Source organism: Exophiala mesophila (assembly GCF_000836275.1).
Source record: "Exophiala mesophila strain CBS 40295 unplaced genomic scaffold supercont1.3, whole genome shotgun sequence".
NCBI classification, from domain to species: Eukaryota; Fungi; Ascomycota; class Eurotiomycetes; order Chaetothyriales; family Herpotrichiellaceae; genus Exophiala; species Exophiala mesophila.
In genome coordinates, this window is record NW_015622506.1 from 535,530 (window position 1) to 550,920 (window position 15,391).

Genomic DNA, 15,391 nt, shown 5'->3' on the forward strand with positions numbered 1-15,391 from the left:
TCAAGTCAGCCACCTTGCTTTCTACTCTTTATCAACACCCACAATAGCCACTCGACGCCTATCTCCTTAGCAACGCGACGACTTTACATTTCGAACCTGAAACTCGCAGTACCTGCAACTACGCCTTCCCATGCCAGAGGTAAGATCCCCCGGAAGCCCGCAACGGGGCTAATATTGTGACAGAAGGATCGGACGACCAACGGCGATTACGAATATCTCGTCTATCAACACTTCAAGCCTGTGCCATATAATCGACTCATGTCATGGAAGGCGGGGAGCGGTGAAATTGCTTGGGGACGTGGCAGTACTGTCCGGGAGAAAACGAACGTGCAACAAGAAGATAAAGTTCTTCCAAGCGAAAATGGTGTTCTCATCATGGACATGGATTTTAAACTGGTCAAACAGTAAAGAGGCGCTCGAACAACTCTCTGCCTTTCAAGAAGGGGAGCAATATAAGCAGTCGACAGTCCTTCGTTTCAGTGGGGATCACAGCCAATGCTTCGTGTGTTCGCGTTGCTCCTATGGCTTGGTCCCCCCGTATCCAAAGACTATCTTCCATAGCATCTGCCAGGTATTTGCCTAGCATATCCTTCATCAAGTCATCATCTCCAACCGCTTGAACAATGGCGTGTCCTGCGGAAGAGTTGATGAATATTTCCAATTTCATGTCTTCACCACTGTTCAATGGGAAGTGAAGGCGCACAGCGCTGGTAAATCGTTTGTTCTCTTCCTTTCTTCTCTTTTCACTCGTTCTCATTGCAACTTGCAAAAAGCCACCCAAGACGTCTCTCAATAGAGATGCTTCTGGCGTCTCCGCGACAAAAGGACTACCCGCGTTCAACGAAGTCAAGTGAGAGGTGGACTGGGTATCATCATCGTCGGCGGATGAATGTCGGTGGCCTTGTAACAGGTACAAGAGCTCGGAACCGCGGATCCTCCATATATGGTGCCATCCCTTAGGGATAACTTCCAAGGCAAAGTGAATGGCACCCTCTTAATCCGTCAGCAAAGTGGAAATAGGTATAGATAAGCATAACAGACCAACTAGACACTCGGACCGTTGCACAGGATCATCCAGCAACTTACAAAACAGTTGCCAATCGTGAAATAGGTCATTTGTTCCATCGGATATATATTTCTGAAAGACGAGTGAAGCTAGGGTAGGGTTGTCTGTTCCAAACAACCTCAAGTCTTTTGGCGATGAAAGGAAGGCCAGCGAGACAAGCTGATTGATAGGAACGTTCCGAAGGACTCCTTGTCGCATCGTCGCAATGGCACGGACTGTGGCATAGTACTGTCTTCGGCGATAGAAAATTTTGAGTAACGAATCAGAAAACACTAAATGTCCGTCCAAGGGTACGTCTGGATTCATTTCCACATTCCTCAGACAACTTTTGATGTATGGATAAATATCATTGTGAGATTTTCTCACATGTGGACAGAATCTAACTCGTAGTAGGTTATCCTGGCGTGCGCAAGTCTTTGAATGGGACAATGGCAGAGAAATCTTGGCGTTCCTAAAAGTACTGTAGCACAGGGAAAGTTCTAGCCTAGCCAATCACGCTCTCTTTCTAAGGTGATTCCCAAGTTCTCCTCCCACTGACTGAATTCAGCATATGCGGTTGTTCGCTTCTACATGGGGCTGCATGAAATCCGAGTGCCAGAGAGCCGTGCACCAGCTGACTCAAACTCACAGGAGAGACCTGAGCCAAACAGATGGTGTACATGTATATATGCCGTGCATCCAGACTGTTCATGGCTATCACCCAACATCCTTCTCTTTGCTCGTTCGACTGCACGGCAGCAACAAGACTGTCAACTTGAAATACATCTTTTCTTCTACACCGTATAGGCTTGAAACAGCATTTCCCGGCAATCAAGATGTGCGTCTACGGCATAACACGAGCAGTATATGTAACATGCCGTCAGAACCCGGGTCATCAAAGTGAAACGCGGGTGGTTAGCAGATGCGAGGCCTCGCTGAAAGCGAAATCAGCCTGTCGCGAGCCGGAGCATGTTCAGGCGCTCGACATGTTACCTTCTCAAAAGGGTGGGCCATGCCCTTTTTGCCGGGATTCAGGAATGGTAATGGAGGTCCCAAAGATCAAGTGGGTAAGTGTTTACCCGTTTATGGAAGTAATTTATGCCGTTGTCCTCACTGCCCAGTAGGTGGAACGTTCTAGGTAGTATGAGGATTCGCTCCTTTGCGAGCCCGGAGGGAAATGCCAAATGAAAGTCTGGCGGTTGGAATGGAAAGTTTCGCACGTCTTGTTGAACCGCAACTGGATGGGTATATGCAAATGTTCGCATTGGTCTCTACTACCTGTAATGTACTTGCTCAAATCTACTCCGTACGTATGAATCAGTGGAGAGCACTCGGTATTACGGACCGTCGATCTCCGGACGACGCTCTGGCTGTGGAATACCCTTTCCTAAAATGGGCTAGTTCAACTCGTTGCTTGGCATCAAATGAGAGCGCGTCCAGAAAATTGTCTTCCCAACAGCGACACGGTACTTTCAACCTCTTGGACTTCCACCTCACCTTTCGTACGCTGCCATCATGGATAGTGATCGCACCTCGGTTAACGCTCTGTTCTCGGAGGACTTGCTTGAGTTCCTCGCATCCGGCAAATCATCCGTGGCTTATGGTATCGATGACGAGCGAGTCTTGAAAGACTTTCACGATCGCGAGCTGATCGATGTTGAGCGGCGAGTGTATATACGCCTTGGCTTACACCCGAACATTCCTAAGTACCTCGGAAGTGTGGGCGATGGTATCCTCCTTGAGCGAGGCCAGGTCCTTCGAAAGATTCTACAACAACAGGGAGCCGACCTAATTTCCGTGGAGAGGAAGGTCCAATGGTTGACGCAAGCCGCCCAAGGACTACAGTACATACACGATAACAATATTATCCACGCTGATGTTGGATGTCACAATATGATCTTGACAAGGCAGGGCGAACTGAAGATCATCGACTTCGAAGGCTCCAGTATCGACGGCGGACCAGCCGACTCTTACTATGAATGGTTCAGCTACCGACGACCACCGTCAGAACCTAGTGTGGGGACAGACATCTTCGCGTTTGGGTGCGCGGTATACGAAACTATAACCGGGCGGCCTCCCTACCACGAGCTCGAATCATCTGAAGACAGTCGGAAGCTTATCCACGATCGATACGATGCGGGTATCTTTCCCGACGTCGCATCTTTGCCGCTAGGAGCATTAATGCAAAAGTGCTGGCACAATGATTTTACTTCCATGAATGAAGTTGTCCAGGAAATCCGGGTATTTGGCCAATTAAGTCTACCCGAGCAAATTCGGTCCCTCATCGTCAGGGCCGCCGCCATGTTCACTTCAAGTTGTATCTCCCTGAACAATAGAAAGCGACCGAATCTGCCATAGCTTCTGACATACTCAGCACCGCGGCAAAATGAAGATACGTCATGAGCTGAGGTCGAAAGGCGGATTTTCGGGTCTCGATTTGATGGTCTACTGCATTCGCGCTTTTCTATTTCAGTTCATCTGGGAGAAGTGTGGGTGAATTCTCAGAGTAGAGATGAGCGGTAGACGTCAACGACGTCAGCTACGTCGCTTCCTGTATGGCCTTTGGATGGGACTTGACTGACATGGAGTGAGGTTTTGGAACTTTCGGAACCTTGGTGGAACTTGTAGCACGGAGAATGCCGGAGGAAACACTTTGTCCTCGCCGTACTGGCCAGCTCTCTGTATCTACGCCGCAACCTTTTCGAAGACCTCGCCAGCAGGCGTGGTTGTACTGCCTTGACTGAGCCGAATAAGACCACCTCCAGCGGCGCAGGACTACACGGAACGCCTTGACATTCAGGTCCAATCTTAGCGCTGCGCAAACCGTCATTTCAGAATCTCATGGAGCAGCTGCCCGCCTTGGGCAGCTAACTCCATGGGCTTGCGAGCGAGGTCTGCAGCTACTATTTCGCAGGTCCTCAACTGCTGGTATTCCTGCGGCCAAAAGATTCGCACTGAAGATTGATTCGCACGGTTGAGCGAATTTCGCGACAGCGGTCTCTACACCCTGCTCGCCAGCGGCTGACTCTTGAACACAAGGGTCGCGACAAAATGGTGGCGCCGGGGCCGCAGATTGCACAAGCGTCATGAAGCAAGGTATAGCCAGTCCTGAGTCCTTCAGATTTGCGATTCCGGAGGCTGCGCAAATGGGAGGCGATAGTCTTAGGTTCTGCAAGTGTTCTGCAAGTGTACTGCCATTTCCGCGATAACTCGGTGTAATGTACCTTACTATCATCCGTGAGATCCATGACATTCTAGCTTGTCCACCATCCATCGTAAGTGGTGTTCCAAGGGCCATGGTCAGTAAGAAGTCTCATCAGTCTCGTGGATCTCGATATCTGCAGACCAAAATGGGGATTCGAGGGGCATCACGCAAGCACCCAGCCTCCCCCAGCATTCAATCAATTCTCGAGCTGTTTTCCGCAAAGATCCTGCTCCCCCAGCACCACCGACAGGTCTTTGGCTGACGCGAATCCTTTCGTCCAACATCTCTCGATGATAGGGCCTAACCAAACCCCACCGGTTTCTGGTAGAGTATCTCGTCGGGGCCAGATAGTTGAATCTCCTACTTCCTTCCATTCTTGATAGATGTCAAAAGCACAGCGTTGACTAGTTATCATCTCGAACATTGTCGCTCCGAATTGACCGATGTCGGTATAAGTTGAAAACCCTGCATCATCATGACCTTCCAAGTCCCAGTCCAGAGGCATGAGTGTTGACTCGGAGAAGTCGATAAGTCTGATCGTCTTGTGACTATCGTATACAATATTATCCAGACGGATGTCAGCGATAATAACACGTTTAGAATGAATATAGGCGATGGTGTTGGCCAATTCCTGCAACCACGACAGTATCAGCTTTTGCGTTGGTCGACATTCCCCAAGAAGTTGTCGCAGATTGCCTTCCATCAAAGGCATTTCGATCGAGCAGTCATCAGAGAGAATGTTGTAGCACTGGATGATCCCATTGTAGTTGCCGAGTCTCCTGAGTATTGCTTTCTCCTTCTGGAAAACCTTGGTCATCGCAGCGCGCTCGTCGTAGGCACCTTCCGGAGGAGTCAGGGTTCCAGAAGTGAGAGCCACTCCTTCGCTCTCAATGAGTCTCGAGATCCTCGGAATTTTGACAGCGTGGGATCCCCGGCGGACCACGACACCGGTTCCCCCAACTGCGATGATATGCTCGTTCACAGCACTACCATCCAAATAAACATACTCCGCTATGTCCCACGACATACTCGGTGACTCGCAACAGATGAAATGGCGTACAGAGAGATAATGGCTGGCCAAAACTCTCTTGGGTGAGACCGCGCGGGCAGTCCCGACACAGCATTCGAAAGCGGTGAACGTTCATAATATACCAGGGTAGGGTGGGGAAAGCTGATGGCATGCCACCTCTGCCCCTCTGGCCCAGCAACCAAAATGTGACAGCTAACCGCATCCGTCATCCAGTTGCGACACTTGCTGCCTGGAACGTCAACTACTATACGGGGCTCTCAGGCAGCTTCCCTGATCAAAGCGATAGTTGGCTTACAGTTGCAGCTTCAAACGAAGGGATGCATTACAGAAAACCACCCCGCCCATCTCAAATTAAGGTATAAAACCAAGGTTGTCCCACCGCCTGTTTCAGGCAGAACGCAATCGAGGCCGTGCTCACTTTCATATTAAAGCTCTATCTCATACCATCAAGTCGAACCACACTGAGCAACGGAAAAGTTGACCTTCATTCTTTGCTCACTATGCCAAACCCGGGCTACTGTGGATGCAAGATCGAGCATCCTGCCGCACGACGCTTCCCACACTGCACAAAGTCGCCAAATGGCAATGTTCCATGTCTCCTGACACATATTGCAAAGCCTCGAACCCATCATTGCAAGCGAACAGATATACAGACACATGTCGTCGAAAATGTTCACCCAGCATCTTCAACTGTTACTCATCGAAATTGCTTCAATCACAAAGACCCAGGCGTTTATTTTAGCGCAAACCAGTTCCACGGACCTGTTCATATGAGAACTGGCTTCGGTCTTTGACCTCTCTCGGTATTTGTGGCGGTGACGGGTACAGTATCATGAAGCCGGTATCGTAAGGCTTTCCAATTACTTTGATCCAAGCAACGGGCAACCTCATCGACACGGTCTGAAGATCACATGGGGTAAAGGAGGAGAGGTTTGCCTCGCATTGGGCCACTTTGATGTTTTTTTTTAAATCAAAAAAGAAACCTTCAGTTTGATATATAATGACTTTGAACCAACTCTTCAGCATAGTTTTCTTATGCACTTGGTAATTGTCCTGCGAGTTTCTTTTCAATTCTACCTTGGACGAGGGAAGCGGATCTGGCTACTTGATTCCGGATACGAAGAATACAAATGCCGCCAGGATTTGTCTGAATTGTGCGCACATGTCCTCGTGCAGTAAAGTACTGATCCAATCAACTTCCCAAGCATGAGGAGGGTCACCGCCTAAACCACATCCGGCCCCGTGCAATTGCAGCGGCGTTGCAAGCCAAGAAGAGGCCAATGCCGCCTATTACACGCCTCTCTCTGATTGACGGTGGTCATCTAGGCGCATTTCGGTTGAGCCCTATTGGGTCGCAACTTACACCTACATCATCCGTTTCTTTTTCCAGTCTGTCATCTTTGCACGCCGAAATGAATATCAGCAGAGGACCTTGACATTTCTGATCAGACCTGCAGCAAGTTGGCCGTTCTGGGCAGGCCGACACCGCAGCTGAGAATGCATGAACAATCTAATCATGCAGCCATTGTCTCTAGAATTAATGTCCTTTCGGTGGTTGTTTGCCAGACGCAGGACGGCAGTAAATCATCCTGTCGTACTCGACGAATACGTAGCCACGAGCCCAATGACGCTTCAAAGCAGGATACGCAACAAAGCGAGTTGAGGGCTGTGACGTCCCCATGAATTCACCCCATACGGCCGCCCGTGGTGCCCTCGGGCCTAAGGGAACAAATCGAGCAAAATCGCCAAGACGACGATTGGAGCCTGCTCTTTGCACCATCTCCTCGACCTTGTTTTGCTCCTTCAACGATTCTGCCTCATGTTTGACGATCGAAGCGAACAACTACTCTACGCGATTTGCGCCCGTTCATGCTCCGTCTTAATTGGAACCCCTCTTGTGTTTGCCATCACCGGAGCAGGTTGCCGCCAGAACGCGCCTTCACAACTATCCCCAACAACGCAACAGCGTGCGCTTCATGGTCACTAGTTGTTGTCACGGAATTCACCTTTTGATCACCCGATCCTTGTGCAATCGGCACTTCTCTCGTGAGACCCTCTCCACCTCGATGGCTAGAAATAGCCCCAGAGAAAGATCATTCTTCATTTCGCAATCAGAAGAACAAGATGAATAAGCATGCCGCAACGATGGTAAGAAATGCCGAGCTGATGGGGGATGATATCGTTGGAATTTTCCTTTCAGAAGAAGTACTCGGCTCTTCAAGCAAGACCAAGCCAATGGGGGACAAACTGCGGCGCTTCATCCATCATCAGGAGAGCATCCAGTGTCTCCGCCCGCTAGGCAGTGGGATACACGGGGCGGTACTTCTTGCTACCATCAAGAACGTCAAATATGCATTGAAAGTGGTGAGAATGTGCCACTACGGTCAGTGCCACCTATCTAATATGTCCCGCAGTTCAAGTATTGGAAACAACCTGGTCCCGTCTTCGATTCATATGAGAAAGCAATCTATACCTCTCCACTTGCGAACGAAAGCCGAGCATTCGCTCGACTTCACGCAGCTAGAAAAGACGGGACATGGGCGGTTAGGTGTCATGGGTGGATGAAGCTATCAGATGCACAGTTCAGGGATATCGGGGATGTTTTCGATGGAGAAGGTCTAAGCCGTTGGGTCATCGTCAAAGACTACCTACCAATGTTGACAGACGCTTCCCACACCAACCAAATTTTGAAGAATTTCGCAATCCCTAAGGAGCTACGACTTTTACCTCATGATGTTCTCCCTCAAAATTACAGGGGATCACAGATTGTCGACCTCTCATGCACTTTGACGTCTCCATGTCCGGAATGGTCGGAATTCGAATTCAATCTCTTCTACTCGGAGACTGTCTATGGTGTGTTGGACTGGTTTGAGGATCCACCCAAGAGGTCATTCCTAACGTCAGAAACCTTTCTTTCCAGAACCCTTGCTTTTCTCCTTCGCCCGTTTTGTGCTCTAGGTAGAAGCAATTAGCGCTAGCCCTCCAGCTCCTCGGATAAAGGGCATACTTGGATACGATCACCTCGGTCTCGCAACGGTGAGTAGGTCTCTTGAACGGAAAGATCCTTTCTGGTCTCCATATGCAGCCACCACAATGCCAACTTTACTGTCAATAACCCTTTCCCTGCGGCGTCCCATGGGATACTTTTGAATTGGAGCGGGCCGTACTCAATATTTGGATTCGCATCGTCACTGAAACTAGATCCGGTGTCGAGAGACATCGCTTGAAGACCAGAACTGACCGTCTCGGCGGAGAAAGTGCGTGAGTGTGATGTTCGATCTCGCGTGTTCTGCGACACGTTTCTGGAAGCTCTGAAGGCGGCCAGACCTGGTCCTATCACTTCTCTCGAGACCTTGATGGGGACGAGTTCCTCTGGCGTGATAATGTACCCTTGACGAACACCCCACTGGCGGCCACAGTATGTTTGAGTCTGCTGAAAGGGCGAAGTATAATCTGGTCGACGACGACCTTCTTTTGAAGTGCTCCATTTTGAGGCGAGCTTGGTTTCTCCGGGGCAAAAGTTTTTATAGCCAAAAGCTGTTATCTCACACTGTCGAATTCCAGCCCAGTCCGCGTAATATCGGTCGTCCTCTTCCGTTGTTCCTCTTCTTGCTTTGTCTCCTTTCGCAATCTCAGCGACGTCCTGAGGATCATGACTTGAGTAGAAGATTGGCCAAGCAACGCGCAATGCAGCAGAGACCTTGGGCATGAGATCCCTTTCAAGAACGGTTTCGAAGGTCCTCTCAGTGAAAATCTTCTTCTCCAGTTCAGTCAGTGGAGGGCTCGTCTCAGGTAGAGGCGGGATACTTTGTTGTAAGATATCCCCATACAACCGCATAAGTGTCTCATAGTTGAATTCAGTCCATTCCTCCAGCCCCGTGAGGCGATCCCATCTTGCATTGAAAGAATTAGCCCCCTTCGAGGATTTCGAACAATCCAGGGTTGGATTTGGTTGTGTTAGATACTCTAGGAGAGTAGTTGTGCTCATGACTGCAATTGAGGTCAAACTGATGAAGCTTCGCAGAACTGAGCCTTCGATTGAAACCTAGGGTGGAAGACTTTCGTCTGCATGACCGAGCGAGATGCCATCACCCGTTTGGAAGGATCTGGCTCATGGCCCATATTCGGGCTTCTCATGCGAGTGTTGGGCAATGAAGCTTTAGGTGACGGGGTAACGGGGTAACAACGTGTTGCGCAATCATTCGACAGATTTGCTCCTGACAGTCGCAGAACTGATCGTTGTGTGGCGATACAGCTGGTCAGGCTTAGCGTTGTGATTAGCTAACCGATCTCACAAATGCGTAAAGTTCTGACCAGTTACAGTATGCAACCTCTTGTCACTTCATTTCATATCGAGCAGTCAACGATGAATGTCCGCCAAAGGTTCTGAGATATCCGTCTCCCAACACCCAATATCTATGCCCTCGAGCGTTTGCTCAATCTCCCTTGGTGTGGCTTGGAGATCGTTTGGGCAATCCTTCGAATAAGGATTCGGTGGTATCCGGTGGCAGGCACAGATCGTAGCAAGGGCATGGCCCCGTTTCTCGTTGGCAGCGGCCCTCACGACTTTCAATTTCCAAGGTTTGACCAATATGGTGGCGGGGCCCCAGGCTTGACCGATATGTACGATCCTGGCGACGCATGATGGCTGCCTGGACATGGGCGACCTTAATGGATGACATCTCAAGACGGAAAGAGCCATCATTTTGGCGTTTAGGCTGTCATGATATCGTCCTCTCCACTGGTCTATATAGATAATTACCCGGCCGCAGCTACAACACATGGGAATTTCCTGAGTAGCTAAACAACCAATAGGCGTTTTCGGACCTCCCCATCCGAATTTCCTTGCTGAGGATTCTCTCCCACACTCTCACATCTTGATCAAGATGCCAACGGGAGCATTAACCATCTATCGAGTTGTTGATAAGGTCGTCATGCATGCAAGCACCCTGTGCAAAGCGACGTGTCGATCACCAGCATCCCCAGCCAAATTTTGTTCTCACTCACCCCTCGTAGGAGCGGGGATGCTGTTATTTAAGCTTCTCCATACGCACCGATAATTAGCCGATTGAAGCACTAACTTCAACACCTCTTTTGACCACCACTTTGACTCTTTAATATAGCGAAAACCTGATAATTTCATTATTCAAGAGCGTCTAGACTACCCTAACTGTCGTCAGAACGATTACTAGGCGTTGTCGTGGAGAGATCGGGCACTGTTTTCGAAGATAATATAGCGCGAAAGTCCTCGGTCTAACAAACCCCGTGCGTTTTTGTCCCCCCCTCTTGGTGACGGGCATCAGTTTCGCAAAATTCGATCACTCTACTGTCGAAACCTAGACCGTATTGTCCGCGTCGTATCGGAACGATATGTTTTAGCACGATGCCGATTTATGAAGTCACTGGAAACGCTCAAAGTCGGTTCGTTCAAGCTGCAGCCCTACTTCACCTGCTCGACCCAGTCCGTGGCGAACCGACAGCATATGGCCTCGATCAAGATTCAAACACACTTGCACAGAACCGGGAGAGGCTTCTAAAACGGAAGTTTCTCGATTCTTTCGCCCTGATATGCGCAAGGAAGAAAGATGGCGACACGGTGTCTGCGGCTTGTTTGGAGGAAGGCCTTCCAGAAGGAACGATAGTCCGTGTCGCAAGTAATCAGGGGGTCGCAAAATCTACCCTTTTTGAGCTGCGGGAATTGATGACGATTCTTAATGGCGTTGCTAGCGGCGGTAAGTATCACGATTAAATCAAACAAACCAACGATTGATCGTTGCTCCTTGTCGCAGAGTACACCGCATCCGACAAAGAATCAGAGGTCCTAGTGCGGATCATCAGCCTAGACGTTGTCAGAATACGTTCCTACCTCAAAGACATCCGCAGCGTCGGTGATGATGTGAGGGACATCATCGAGGGCTCTAGTTCAGGATCGGCATTTCTCCAAATCGACTATGCAATAACCTTTCCAGAATGGATTGCGCACGTCTTCACGATGCGAGACCTTCCTTCAGAGCCTACTCCCGAAAGTCTGGTCGATCACATTCGGTGGGCCTTGGAGGCTCGACGTACTTACCTGGCGTGTCTCCAAGCTTTATTCCCAACTGCGTTGCCCCGATGGGTTTACGCAATTTTCAAGCTCGGACGTTATGCGATTGCCTCGATGGCTTTCCTCCACTTTGCATCTGAATTTTCGACTCTATTCAACCCGATGCTTGTGGAACCTGTACAAGCTCCTTCAACAATCCGACTCACATGCTCGAGAAAAGAGATGCCGTTAACGAGTGTCGTCCGAAGACTCGCCAGTGGTCAAGAAGTGAACCAATATATATCTCGTCTTGCGCAAGTCTGGGGAGTTCAGGACCCAGAGGCCTATTTCCGAGATGTTTGCACTTTGCACCTGCCTGTTCATGCTGAGATGCAGCTCCTGAATTTCTACGACAGCAACCCCAAGAGAAGACCGTCCTTCCGCTTCATCGGCGTCAGCAAGAAATCATGTTTTCTATGCCAATGGTTTCTCGCGAGGCATCCTCTATCATTCAGCGTGTCCTCATGTCACCAGAAGCTTTATCTCAACTGGAGACCTCCACCCGCAGCCGACATAGCTGTCTATAGACAATACAAGACCATTGTGACTGACCTGAGCAAGGCTATGGAATCAGTAGCCAAACAGGAACTGCAAAATCGTCTGGGTCTCCGACGCCCTGTTCCCCCAGATTCAACGGCTGGTGTATCTGTCTCAGGTTTAAAGAACTTCAACAGAGCGTCAAAAGACATGACCGCAGTCACGGAGTTGGCCACCACATCAGGAAGGTGTGTCGCGAGGGCCGCAGCATGTACGATACCATCGTTTCAGCCGATCCCGGTGGTGAGACCCTCATCTCCAGATGAAGAAGAAATGTCCTGGGTTCCTCATAACAACTTTTCTGCCGGTGATTCATTCTCAACCACAGAGATGGTGTTCCATGTGATGTATGTGAACGAAGCCCTGAGGCAAGACATCATCGCCATCCGTGATATAATGGATCGCCATTCCGGAGAACCGTCCTGGGCGAAGCTGGTCAATCTTCTAATGGATGATTCCGGAGTCGGTATGCGAGACGGAGACTTTCTCATGGTGAACGATCGGATTCGGGTTGGCAATGAGAGGCAACTTCTTGCTTGCTTGCAGTACTTACGAAATGAGTCGGTGTTGAACTCGGAAGTGTACGTGTATAACTTAAGCACAGTATCAGGAGCAGCACAGCAGAAGGAGCAATCCGGGTAAGTACTCTCGGAAGCTAGCACCAGTGTTTCAGATGTACTGATGCAAAATATTATTGTACGCACAATGGGGTGAAGGGCGAAGGGCGAAGGGCGACTCTGGTTGTACAATTTGGGCACATATGGAGAGACGTCTTCCTTTACCTTATTTGCTACGATCCCAGTTCCAGCGTAGATGTAGCGCAAACGACCTCTCATATTCCGAATGATGACTGTTTCGCTGCCGGAAGCGCACCGTACGCGATACAACTTGTTAACCATTTCACATGTTGTGGGGAACTAACCAGCGCCGGAAAGACACACCTGGTGTTCGACTACGCGCGATAGCGCCAAACAGACTAGATGATACATTGACATTAAATACTTTAATCCGATTGTGACATTTCATCATCACAAGCCGATAGCACAGCAAAGGACATGGGCTTCCATAAGTTTCCTAGTGCGATCCTCGCGTATTGCCTGTTTTGTGCCAGAAGCGGGTGTAGATTTTGCCCTTGAATTTTTCATCGTCCTCCTTGATCGGATTCGCTACGTCGTCAGGTAAGGTGAATCTGGTAGATATTAGCGGGTTGACTCCAAATTGCGACAAGAGCTGGGAAGAGCGCACAGGATGAGACCTAAGACGGCGCCTAAATCCTCACGAACAACCCCACCGGCATTTGTTATAAGCCGCTTGCAGCAGCGTAACGATTCACGCTTCTCGTTGGAGCTGAGATTGTCATCGTAAATACTAACCTGCATAGTTAGATTACGGTAAGCGATAAGTTCTTTGCCGGCTTCAGCTGCACGCACATACTTGGAAATAGTCTTCCGTGAGTCTGTTAATACGATTAATCGCCATTCCAGCTCCCCTAGGACAGTTGAACGGGGATTATAGATTATCTTGTAAAATTGTCGAGGTGTGCAATAAGACAATGACACTCACTCAGGCGCCTTGCCCAATTCAGGCGAGCGCGGGAGAGGCCCGGATCAATGCGTCACGTGACACAATGAAGCCCTTTTGATCTTAGTTGGTGGGAAGGTCATGGCGGCAGTTGACGCATGAGGAACACCTCCGTTCCAACGATCACACCTCCTGTTCCAGTACAGGACCGATATTTCAATACTGTATTGTTAGTCAGTATTGGCTTCAACCCAGCTAGGCAACCGGTGAGGCCACGCCAGCGCACCTCAGCCTCTGGAGTTGAACCCTCATTAATGGCCCAGTGATATGGGCAATGACGCTGAGCGAGGCCGCTCGTTTCCCTCATAATCTTTCATCGCAGGTCAGAACACGCCCGGCCAGACTTGTTCTAGTGTTTCCTCATATGCACCTGTGTATTAAGAACTATTCAATACAGCATCAACCGTTTGTGAATAACAGCTAAGTTCAACTTTTGAAGTGCTATGTCTATTGGACCATTTGAAAGATCGTTGGTGCTGTTGTAATTCTTCCCATCGACGTAACGGACGGTTCACTCCCTAATGGAGATCTAAGTGGCGGCTCGGAACGTGTCGATCGATTATTGGCCTGCACCACTACCAGGTGTGACAAGCAGCGCGAAGGCACCGAATCAAATACTGTGTGGACCAGACGTTCATTTTGTCTTCCTGAGGGTAAGACGGGTTGTCACTCGTGCCATTCCTAGTCATGGCTTAATCGGCCTCATAGACGATCTAACATCAAAGTACCGTCCGTCTCTGGTACACCAATCTCAGTACTGAGTCCTTACAATACCTGGCCCCGGGAAAACTAGATATGACTAAGGAGCGATGGCAGAATTGTTAGCTAGAGTCATCCGTCTCCTCGTGAATCACTAATTAATGCGATAGGCTCACAACGTTCGCCAACAATCTCAACCATCGCCTCGAAGGCTTTCTCGCGGATACTCGGCAACTGGGTGAGGACTTCAGAGCGCTAGAGTTGGAGTTTACCACTCTCAGACAGTCTAACGCCGGCCTCGGGACACGCCTAGATAATATTGACCGCAATCCCAATAGTCTCAACGAGCGTTTTGGAACCCTGGACCAAAGCTTTGGTCGTCTGCGAGAGAACTTTAACACTCTTGGCGCTCGCCTCGACGCTGTTGACCGCACTCCGAACAGTCTTAGCGACCGTCTAAGGAGTCTCGAGCAAAAGGTAAATATTCTCAGTCAGGATTTCGACAATCTTGGGCACCGTCTCGACCAAATCGATCGTAATCCAGGCAGCCTGAATGAACGTCTCAGGAACCTTGAGGACCGCCTCAACGGCGTCGACCGCAATCCCCGCAGCCTTAGTGAGCGCCTCGGGGTCCTCGAACCAAAAAGCGAAGATTTGACGCAAGGGTTCAACGGTTTTAGTCCACGCTTCAGCCATATTGATCGACTTTCGGACAATCTCGACGAGCGCCTTGGAGAGCTTGAACAAAGCGTCCACAACCTCGACCACGGCTTTCGAGGTCTTAGTCCTCGTCTCAGTGCCATTGACCGCAGTCCGAATAGTCTCAGCGAGCACGTCCGAGCCCTTCATGAACGTCTCCATGACATGCATGACAGAGCCGCTGAGTACAACCAACGATTGAATGCTGTCGATCGAAATCCCAATAATCTTGCCAACCGCCTCCACGCGCTCGAAGATCGCGTCATTCACCTTGATCGGCGAATATTGAATGTCAGTAGACGGATTGAACCTTCGGGTATCTGCTGTGTCATTTTATGAGCTGTGAGGATGGTGGTAAACGTACATTTTGTGTTGGTCAAACCGGTCTGTCATCTTCTTGCTCCAGAGTATCATAGTATGCCTCCTCGTACAGAGCCTCTAGTGCCATTTCCCTGCTCATCCTGTCGTCTTCTTCCTGCTCCAGAGTATCATAGTATGCCTCCTCGTACA

At 49.7% G+C, this 15,391-nt stretch overlaps 7 protein-coding genes across 10 annotated transcripts; 3 read left to right on the top strand and 4 right to left on the bottom strand.

Moving 5' to 3' along the window:
• Positions 1–346: 346 nt before the first annotated feature.
• On the bottom strand, positions 347–1,437 carry PV10_03852. Of its 2 annotated transcripts, none has more exons than XM_016368354.1 (2): positions 1,087–1,437; positions 347–993 (listed from the first exon to the last, which is right to left on the bottom strand). In XM_016368354.1, the coding sequence occupies exon 2, from the start codon at positions 755–757 to the stop codon at positions 398–400; it is 360 nt and encodes a 119-aa protein (XP_016224142.1). In that variant the 5' UTR covers positions 758–993; positions 1,087–1,437; the 3' UTR covers positions 347–397. The 2 variants fall into 2 exon arrangements, with proteins under 2 accessions (XP_016224142.1, XP_016224141.1); XM_016368353.1 differs by having other exon boundaries at positions 1,042–1,437.
• A 190-nt stretch (positions 1,438–1,627) lies between these two features.
• PV10_03853 (uncharacterized protein) lies at positions 1,628–4,804 on the top strand. The gene is made up of 2 exons (XM_016368355.1): positions 1,628–2,112; positions 2,170–4,804. Exon 2 carries the CDS (start codon positions 2,561–2,563, stop codon positions 3,401–3,403), a length of 843 nt encoding a protein of 280 aa, XP_016224143.1. The 5' UTR covers positions 1,628–2,112; positions 2,170–2,560; the 3' UTR covers positions 3,404–4,804.
• On the bottom strand, positions 3,008–5,393 carry PV10_03854 (uncharacterized protein). The gene has a single exon (XM_016368356.1). The coding sequence runs from the start codon at positions 5,275–5,277 to the stop codon at positions 4,447–4,449; it is 831 nt and encodes a 276-aa protein (XP_016224144.1). The 5' UTR covers positions 5,278–5,393; the 3' UTR covers positions 3,008–4,446.
• A 1,307-nt stretch (positions 5,394–6,700) lies between these two features.
• On the top strand, positions 6,701–8,848 carry PV10_03855 (uncharacterized protein). The gene is made up of 2 exons (XM_016368357.1): positions 6,701–7,644; positions 7,695–8,848. Exons 1-2 carry the CDS (start codon positions 7,405–7,407, stop codon positions 8,250–8,252), a joined length of 798 nt encoding a protein of 265 aa, XP_016224145.1. The 5' UTR covers positions 6,701–7,404; the 3' UTR covers positions 8,253–8,848.
• PV10_03856 lies at positions 7,900–10,030 on the bottom strand. 2 transcript variants are annotated; one of them, XM_016368358.1, is made up of 2 exons: positions 8,288–10,030; positions 7,900–8,234 (listed from the first exon to the last, which is right to left on the bottom strand). In XM_016368358.1, exons 1-2 carry the CDS (start codon positions 9,266–9,268, stop codon positions 8,181–8,183), a joined length of 1,035 nt encoding a protein of 344 aa, XP_016224146.1. In that variant the 5' UTR covers positions 9,269–10,030; the 3' UTR covers positions 7,900–8,180. The 2 variants fall into 2 exon arrangements, with proteins under 2 accessions (XP_016224146.1, XP_016224147.1); XM_016368359.1 differs by having other exon boundaries at positions 7,900–10,030.
• A 386-nt stretch (positions 10,031–10,416) lies between these two features.
• Positions 10,417–12,841, top strand: PV10_03857 (uncharacterized protein). The gene is made up of 2 exons (XM_016368360.1): positions 10,417–11,012; positions 11,070–12,841. Exons 1-2 carry the CDS (start codon positions 10,664–10,666, stop codon positions 12,542–12,544), a joined length of 1,824 nt encoding a protein of 607 aa, XP_016224148.1. The 5' UTR covers positions 10,417–10,663; the 3' UTR covers positions 12,545–12,841.
• Positions 12,842–14,031: 1,190 nt separating this feature from the next.
• On the bottom strand, positions 14,032–15,303 carry PV10_03858. Of its 2 annotated transcripts, none has more exons than XM_016368362.1 (2): positions 15,246–15,303; positions 14,032–15,151 (listed from the first exon to the last, which is right to left on the bottom strand). In XM_016368362.1, exon 2 carries the CDS (start codon positions 15,050–15,052, stop codon positions 14,639–14,641), a length of 414 nt encoding a protein of 137 aa, XP_016224150.1. In that variant the 5' UTR covers positions 15,053–15,151; positions 15,246–15,303; the 3' UTR covers positions 14,032–14,638. The 2 variants fall into 2 exon arrangements, with proteins under 2 accessions (XP_016224150.1, XP_016224149.1); XM_016368361.1 differs by having other exon boundaries at positions 14,032–15,191.
• Between the last annotated feature and the right edge of the window lie 88 nt (positions 15,304–15,391).

What these genes read in the sequence shown, in the direction of transcription:
- PV10_03855 (XM_016368357.1), top strand. Translation starts at nt 7,405, where the DNA reads ATGAATAAGCATGCCGCAACGATGGTAAGAAATGCCGAGCTGATGGGG. An exon ending in TCAAATATGCATTGAAAGTG is followed by an intron (nt 7,645 to 7,694) that starts GTGAGAATGTGC and finishes TATGTCCCGCAG; the next exon opens with TTCAAGTATTGGAAACAACC.
- PV10_03857 (XM_016368360.1), top strand. Translation starts at nt 10,664, where the DNA reads ATGCCGATTTATGAAGTCACTGGAAACGCTCAAAGTCGGTTCGTTCAA. An exon ending in TAATGGCGTTGCTAGCGGCG is followed by an intron (nt 11,013 to 11,069) that starts GTAAGTATCACG and finishes TCCTTGTCGCAG; the next exon opens with AGTACACCGCATCCGACAAA.
- PV10_03853 (XM_016368355.1), top strand. Translation starts at nt 2,561, where the DNA reads ATGGATAGTGATCGCACCTCGGTTAACGCTCTGTTCTCGGAGGACTTG.
- PV10_03854 (XM_016368356.1), bottom strand. Translation starts at nt 5,277, where the DNA reads ATGTCGTGGGACATAGCGGAGTATGTTTATTTGGATGGTAGTGCTGTG.
- PV10_03852 (XM_016368353.1), bottom strand. Translation starts at nt 1,372, where the DNA reads ATGAATCCAGACGTACCCTTGGACGGACATTTAGTGTTTTCTGATTCG. An exon ending in ACGGTCCGAGTGTCTAGTTG is followed by an intron (nt 994 to 1,041) that starts GTCTGTTATGCT and finishes TGACGGATTAAG; the next exon opens with AGGGTGCCATTCACTTTGCC.
- PV10_03856 (XM_016368358.1), bottom strand. Translation starts at nt 9,268, where the DNA reads ATGAGCACAACTACTCTCCTAGAGTATCTAACACAACCAAATCCAACC. An exon ending in ACCGAGGTGATCGTATCCAA is followed by an intron (nt 8,235 to 8,287) that starts GTATGCCCTTTA and finishes GCTTCTACCTAG; the next exon opens with AGCACAAAACGGGCGAAGGA.
- PV10_03858 (XM_016368361.1), bottom strand. Translation starts at nt 15,295, where the DNA reads ATGATACTCTGGAGCAAGAAGATGACAGACCGGTTTGACCAACACAAA. An exon ending in CGGTTTGACCAACACAAAAT is followed by an intron (nt 15,192 to 15,245) that starts GTACGTTTACCA and finishes AGATACCCGAAG; the next exon opens with GTTCAATCCGTCTACTGACA.